The sequence below is a fragment of the Ascidia mentula genome, chromosome 4, assembly GCF_947561715.1.
Source record: "Ascidia mentula chromosome 4, kaAscMent1.1, whole genome shotgun sequence".
Classification (NCBI taxonomy): Eukaryota; Metazoa; Chordata; class Ascidiacea; order Phlebobranchia; family Ascidiidae; genus Ascidia; species Ascidia mentula.
In genome coordinates this window covers 9,930,412-9,938,075 of record NC_138569.1, presented here as the reverse complement: position 1 = coordinate 9,938,075, position 7,664 = coordinate 9,930,412, and the positions used below count along the sequence as shown (strand labels likewise).

The window sequence follows — 7,664 nt, the reverse complement described above, 5'->3', positions numbered from 1 at the left end:
AAATTAATGACAATACCGCTAAGTAATTTACAAACCCGATTAGGAAATTCAAGTGTTTCGCGTCACATTTGCGTACAAATAAATTCAAACCACAAACACAAAACAATCATTTTGTATTTCGCAGAACATGCTGTGTCCCAGAAAATGGGCCGAAACATGTTGCAGCTTCCGAGGCCCTGGAATAAACGTTTACTGCTGCCAGTCTCGATGGTGATTTACTTTCAGACGGGAAATCCAACCCGACAACCCGCCATGTTTATTATACCTGAGTTTTTTGGGGCGGAAACATTTGGGATGATTTCTGCGATCATCAGTTCACAAGGGCAAGGATTTTGTAAAGCATTTCAACACCGAACAATCGCAACGACTGACAGTTGTCATATCCCAGTGGGCGAGGTTCGAGTTTCCAGGCGCCTTATTGATGCATTGTACACACAAGGAATGGAGTTTTTAGAAAATGCTAAACTTCTGGAAAGTGAATTTGACAAGCCCAGTGAGAACAAATACACTCAAACGTGTGAAGTTCCTCCCAGCTTCCCTGGGAAACAAGTGGAAGGGTCACAAGCCAAACTCACTCTACTGTCATCTAGTGGCGCAAGCACGTCAAACCACCTTTCCGCAACAAAGTCGTTCCCAAAGCTGAAACTCAGTCGATCTCCAACTAAAATTGTCAGTTACGTACCTTGCGTGAAAAGCAACAAGATTTTTAAACCCCTCAGTCCTCGGAGTTTGATGGCAATGATTAAAAGAGTTGGATCAAAGACTGAGGAGAAGGAAGAACGATGCGGAGGTCCAACCGACGAAGATTGGTTGGAATATTTTAAAGCGGAAAGAGCTCGACAATCTTTAAACACAGAAGCAGGTCCATCAAAATTGTGGGACGACACGACCGTTTGCAAATCTTCGCAGCGAAAAGAAAAACACTCCGCGAAGATTGTCAGAGATAAAACACGACAAAAGAAGAAAAGAAGTGTGCGCTTCACACTCCCTTCTGGTCAAGTCGTGGCCCCATGCAAAACCAATTTCTCACATGACTCCCAGCTAAAGTTAAACCCAAACAAAGCGCGGAAGGCTGGTTACGTTGAGAAATAGGAAGAGTTTGCTGTTGCTAGGATTTGATGATTGTGATCGAAAACGTGTGCAAAATAGCCATAATGTTACCTCGCTGGCGACGACTGTGCTAATGCTAAGGCAAACGCAGTAGTGCTTCATAAGCTGTTCACACGCTCCGCTGGCTATGCCGTTTTCTTTCTATCGTTCGCTTTGCAGGGCTTGTGATTGGCATTTATTCTATTGGTTATCACGTCAACTACATTTCGATTGTATTCCTTGCCGCGTCTAATTCTATTCGATCCGCTGAACACGTTCACTGCTGACTGGAAGAGATTGAAGTTTTAACGTTGCCTGTCTTAGTCCACATTTAGGACCGGGGTGAGGCATAATTTGAGAAAAGACAGTAATTTGTTCAGCAAATTATGCCTCACTCCGGTTCTTAATCTAAACTGAGGCAGGCAACGTTTAAACTTCAGTCTCTTCCAGTTGGCAGTGAACTTATCAAGCGAATGGAATAGAATTAGACATTGCAACGAATAGAATCTAATAGTAGTTGATGTGAAAACCAATAGAATAGAATGCCAGGCACAAGCCTTGCGAAGCGAACGATAGAAAGAAAATGACATAGCCAGCGGAGCGTGTGAACAGTTAATGAAACACCAAACTGTAACTGCCTTAGCATTAGCACAGTCGTCGCCAGCGACGTAACAGCATCGCTATTCTCCACACGTTTTTGATGATAATTATCAAATCCTTGCACAGTTAAACATTTCCGCACAAAAAACACTTGTTGAAGTTTCGGCGCAGACAACAACTTGTGTGAAACTACATTTACCTGATAAGCATAAAATCACTCCGTGTGATAAAGACAAAAACATGGTCTGTGCAAACGTTGCTTATCTTTGTGCAATTTTACTCGCCTTGTTCTGTTTCGCAATAATAATAAATGTACTTTTCAGTTTTCAGGAATTCTCTTCATTATTAGCATCTTGTTATTGTGCAGAGTGCTCAAAATGAAAAGACTGAATCAAAAAGTTAAAGCTGATTGTTACAATTCATACAGTTGAACACAAACTGAAAATGTGACAACAACATTGCCACAAACCACAACTACAGCTCTTCGCCAAAAACATTAAACACCCGACAGTAATTCGTGCGCAGGAAACTGAGATTCGAACCCCGGAGCGGAATCAGTTAAATTTGAAAAAAATTACCACTTCCCCAACCCTTTGTGTTACAACATTTTTTTACGAACGGGATAAAACAAATAAATTCGTCACATGCCCTGCATTGCTTTACGGGTAGCCATATTTTTCCTGTTGTGATTGGACCGGCTTGATTTGTTAACTTCCTTTTTTCTGCGATCCTTCTCTTGACCACGTTTTCCCGTTTCCTTGCTTTCCCCTTCGGTTTGTGGACGTTGATTCTGCCTTTCTGGTTGATAGTTTTTTTTCCTTGTATTTCTTCTTTGGAATTCCTCTTGCTTCCGTTGTCTGGCAGCTTCTTTTCGAGCCCTCACCACTTCAGGATTTTCAATGAAATTTTGACGGTTCATTTGGGATTTGTTAGACCTGTCAAACAAAAGCAGTTTTATGCAATAAAAACATTAGGTTGTATGTTAAATGTAGTGCAAGGTAATTTACTTCCTTTAGCGATCCTTTATCGTTCATTGTGCATATCTGCCAACATTTAAATTATGTATTAATTATGTACTTCCTAGTGCCAAGCATTATAGGGGTAGATGAAAATTCGCACCAGGATTTCAAACCTCACATTGTACTTAATATTACGTTCAGTTTAAGAGAGTTACGCTGCCAATTTTTGCTTCCCCAAAGGCCAAAAAGCAAAACCCAAGCATTGGGAACACTCACTGTTGTTCATCTGAGTCATCTTCAGAATCCTCTTGTCGCACCATTTGCTGTGCACGTAGTCGCCTTGCATGTAGATCATCAGCATTGTCCAGATCATTGGCGGCAACTTTTACATCGTCATAAGTGTCATCATACTCATCCTCGTACATCTCAGACTTAAGCACTGCATATTAAAAGCCATTGCAAAAGCATATTTTAGGTATAAAAATATCATAATTCAAGCAATGACTCAATTATGCACAATTAGTGAGCTGCAGAAAGTATACACTGATTATACCTAGTCGTCAACACCCTGGTCCGTCACCAGCTGTACAGATAGGATAAAACAGCGTATACTGTCTGAAGCTTATTTACTTAAACAACATTATTAAAACATAAAAAATAAAGTTTTACAAAGTGATGCATTGTACTTCATCAAAAACCTTTGCCTCAATTAATTTGGAAACTTGTCATATATATGTTACTGAATTATTTGAAAAAAACTGCTGCTTTTCTTTACCTGGAACAGAAAACTCTTCCTCTTCACTTTCCCCTTCCCTAACAAGATCATATTTGTTGTAGAGTTCCTTCAATCTTTCAAACTCAGCTTCTTCCCCCCAATGTTTAATATTGGAACTTTCCCGTTTGCCTCGGTGAATCCTTGAAGTTTCAAACACATTTTGTGCCTGAGGTGCCATTATGTCAAATTCATCATTGTCAAAAACATTTTTTCTTTCTGTTATGATGTCGCCCAATCCTGAAGTTCCAGGTATTTCCTCCAAATCATGTGGCTCCACTTCAATTTTGCTGTGATCTTCTTCGAGCACTACTTCAGATTTGCCGGTGGTGCTAAACACAATACTAAATTACACAAAAATTTAAACAAAACGGGTTAAAATATTTTTCTGTAAAATACCTTTTCATTTCTTGAATATCAGGTGGCAGGTTGTCATCCAGTATCATTTGAATTACCTTTTCTGGATTCATATCAAACCGTTTTAAACATGCCTCAATAAAGGGTGTTTCAAGGTCATGGAAAAGGTCTTGAACGGATGACACAAGCAACATCATTTGAATGTCTTTGTCCTTCTCTTCACCCAGAGATTCCTCTTTTGTTTTTGCTGCCGTATTTGTTTGCTTTGTCATTTTAGTTGCAGGTTTCTGTTTGGAAATCTGATGTTTTTCTTTGGGTTTTGGTGAATCTTCTTTGAGGCTGTTTAAAATGAATGTGGTTTGGGTTCCATTCATCTCCGGACAAGTCTATAAAGTTATATGTCAGATAGCACATATGAGCAATACAAGGCCAACCTGAATAACAGCAGTAACATCCTTCGACAAATCATATTTTTGATGAAGTGCTCGAATAAACACTTGCTGAGATAACAGAGATGTGAGAGCCTAAAAACAAATGTTTTGTAAATGCCTAATTGACAGATGTGTAAAAAAATCACAATGACAAGAAATCACGATCTCTATTTACAAAAACTTTGCAAGCAGAACGACCTAAGATTCAAGATCTGTTTATTTTTTTCATCATCATATACTACACACATTTTATAACAGTAACATAGGCCTATATGAAATCGGTCCAGGTCCATTGAAGAACCAAAAATGGTTATTGAGGACAATTTGGACAATTACTGGACAAAATTTACATCCACCTTAAATATTTATCAATGTTGTTGATAATTTAAACAAATTTTGTGTGAGCACAAACCTCAAAATATTTTTCAGCTAATGTTTCCTTGTTTTCTGGACTTTCTTTGTATGATTTTATTACTGGGTCAAGTAAGCACAGTTTAATAATATGGTAAACAATAGTCAGTATTGCATCTTCTGTCAATCGTATGTGTGTTTTGAGCTCGCAAAACACTGGAAAAGATATTGAAGATTTCCGTACACGCAGATTGGTCTTTAATGATTTTAAAACTTCACAATAAACTGTTGAAAGTTTGCCGATCAAGTCAACCTAGATCAACACAAACATCAAACCATTACAAAACACAAATACAGCATATATTATTCATAATTATTTTTACCACAACAAGCAATACCTCAAAAAACTTTGATGTTGATCGTGGATAAACTTCAACCATAAAGGATTTTAAGGTAAACATAATATCAGACAAAAACCTAATTAAATCAGCAAAGTCAAGATCAGTTATTTCTTCAAGGTGAGTTCCAGGCAAACCATCATTTAATGATGCTGGACTATTTTCATCTTTCCCGCCACAGCATTTCTGCTCAGTTTGCGAAAGAACCTTAAAACACAAATATAACATTGGTCTAAGCTGTGATAATGTTTTTTTGTTACCGATGTCACAAAAAGTAATTTATCACTATAATTAGCTACGTATAAGCGTAATGGTAACAAGTTAAAATAAACAACAGGAAGTCAATGCTTATCTAAAATCCTCTTTAATAATATGTACATTTTTTTACTGAAATACCGGCAGTTTGTTGAAGCACCCAAATAGTACATACCTCATGCATATTTAACAATGTTTATTGTTTATCATACAACTGTATACCTGGATGACTGTTTTTGCAGCCAGGCTAAGATCAGTCACATATGATGGCTGACTTTCAAATACAGAGTGTACAAGCTTTCTGACTAGCTTAATGTTGTTCTGGTTGCCATACAATGCACAGATATCCATCAATCGTGGAATGTCAAAGAGAAAGTTGTCATAGATCAGGTTACCAAAGTAGTCTTTGCTCATAAAATCACTTTTAGTTTCTTTTAAAGTTGACATCCTAAAAACATTTTTATTTTGAATACAAAATTGTTTTTAATTGCAAAGTTACAAAGATCTATAATCTTGTTAAATGTGTTTCAATCAAATAAAAAAACATTATCATACCTAAGAAATACCAAGAACACCAAGCGATGAACAAGGCTGTGTTTTCTCTGTAGGTTTTCTGCAAGGTTCAATTGTTTATATCTTGGAGCTCTCCTCAGGTAAGAATTCAGCAAAGCATGAACTGAGTCATCATTTACTACCTGTATAAATATATTGTAAAATGCACTGCCAAAAAAATTTAAGTAAGTCAAGTTTAATTTGAATAAGGCTGTAAACAATTCAGTACATATGCTCTATGTAGAGATATTCCATGTCAAACCACCCTGGCCTGAACCAGACATGGGCAAGCAAATAAAGTTTTGTCCACTTTGGACACACCCCTGGCCTAAACTCTCTTGGATTTTGAAAAAAACTTAGCATGTGTGTTCTGCTAAGTTCCCTCAGAGGCACATGCAAAACTTCAGCTCAAATGGACGATGGATGTAGAAATTACATCTCCCCAAAGTTTCAGTTCATATATGTTGAAAGAATCTTATCATTTTTTTTTATTGTTAACATCTTATTAGGTTAATTGGTAGCATGGAAACATATACACAAGTTTGTTGTTTTTTGTTTACCTGACACCAAAATTTAGCATGGTTGAGCATCAAGAGCCATTGAAGATCTGCTATGATGTCATCCAACACAGGAATGTACTGTTTAAGCTCAAGTGCATTTTCATTAAAATGGTGTGGAGGTGCATAATATTCAACACCAGATAGTGTCTTTACACAAAGCTCATGGTGCAATGCTTTGCGGTAAACTATCTCATCTGCACCAAATAGCCACACATTAAATCACTACCCTAGAATTAAAGCATCAGGTTTAATTCATGTTTTTCCATATCATTTGTTTATAAAATACATTGTTTTTTATTATTTTTTTACCGAATGGTGTGAAAGTCTTACCGGTTTTGGCATCAATTACAGGAAATTCCAGGTGTTCCAGGGAAATTGCTTTAGTCTTGGACATTATTTTTGTGGCCGAACAAATTAGTTTTACTTTTCTGCTAATCAGTACATTCCGTTGATGACGTATATTGCAATGATATCTCCACAACGGGGAATCCCCGTTGTTACCCAATAGTGATGCAACTTAATTTTTCAAAAATGTTGGGAATAACAAAAAGTCGCAAAACTTACATGGACGACGTAGTCTACATTGTCCTTTTTATTACCAGAGTATAGAGTATACTGTTTTATTACAGTTTATTTCCCGCCCGCAATGCCAAATCAAGGTTATTTAAGGTTTCACATAGAAATCAAACGTCCGGCACGTTGCCATTTTAATCGTTTTTGATCTTTATTTTACGGACAAATAAAATTGCGCCGATTACTTTTCGTATTCTCAAAGTGGTCAAGTGCGAAAACAACAGCAGCCAAAACAAAAAAAAATTCATTGAGGTTCGTTTGCTACGAAATATAAAGTGTGAAATTGAAATAAGTAGTATACATAAGTGCAGTCAAATCTTGCATTTTCAAATCAAATTTAGACCGTTGCATCTGGTAACTTGGGTGTTGGTAACATAATAACCCCGTAACAGCCACTTTTTGATATTACAACACACTCAATTTTATGCACATTCTTACTGTAGCAGTGGCTGGTGCCATTGGAAATGGGTATTTTGTATATCTGAAATGGAACGCTCCAATAACAACACAAGTGCAAACGTATGCTCGGCGTAACCTTCGAAACCTAAACAAAAAGTGTTTGGTCATGGCGGGCACATGTCATACAATGAATGATCAGTAGCACACAGGCTTACGTGCACGTTTGAACAAACCCACGCTTGGACACAATGCTTTACGCGAACCATTGTTGTCACGCAGACCTCGTGAAAACAAAGATGCTAAATCGATGTCAGCGGTGTACATTCACCTAGCGTTACTACTTGCGTATGAATAGGTTTTACGACCAA

The 7,664-nt window shown here is 37.4% G+C and overlaps 1 protein-coding gene across 1 annotated transcript; it reads right to left on the bottom strand.

The window, feature by feature from the left end:
• Positions 1-2,083: 2,083 nt before the first annotated feature.
• On the bottom strand, positions 2,084-6,781 carry LOC145897574 (activating signal cointegrator 1 complex subunit 2-like). Its single transcript, XM_082985920.1, has 11 exons — positions 6,655-6,781; positions 6,325-6,518; positions 5,768-5,907; positions 5,435-5,660; positions 4,958-5,164; positions 4,621-4,872; positions 4,212-4,301; positions 3,820-4,163; positions 3,424-3,752; positions 2,925-3,087; positions 2,084-2,624 (listed from the first exon to the last, which is right to left on the bottom strand). The coding sequence occupies exons 1-11, from the start codon at positions 6,716-6,718 to the stop codon at positions 2,330-2,332; spliced, it is 2,304 nt and encodes a 767-aa protein (XP_082842046.1). The 5' UTR covers positions 6,719-6,781; the 3' UTR covers positions 2,084-2,329.
• Between the last annotated feature and the right edge of the window lie 883 nt (positions 6,782-7,664).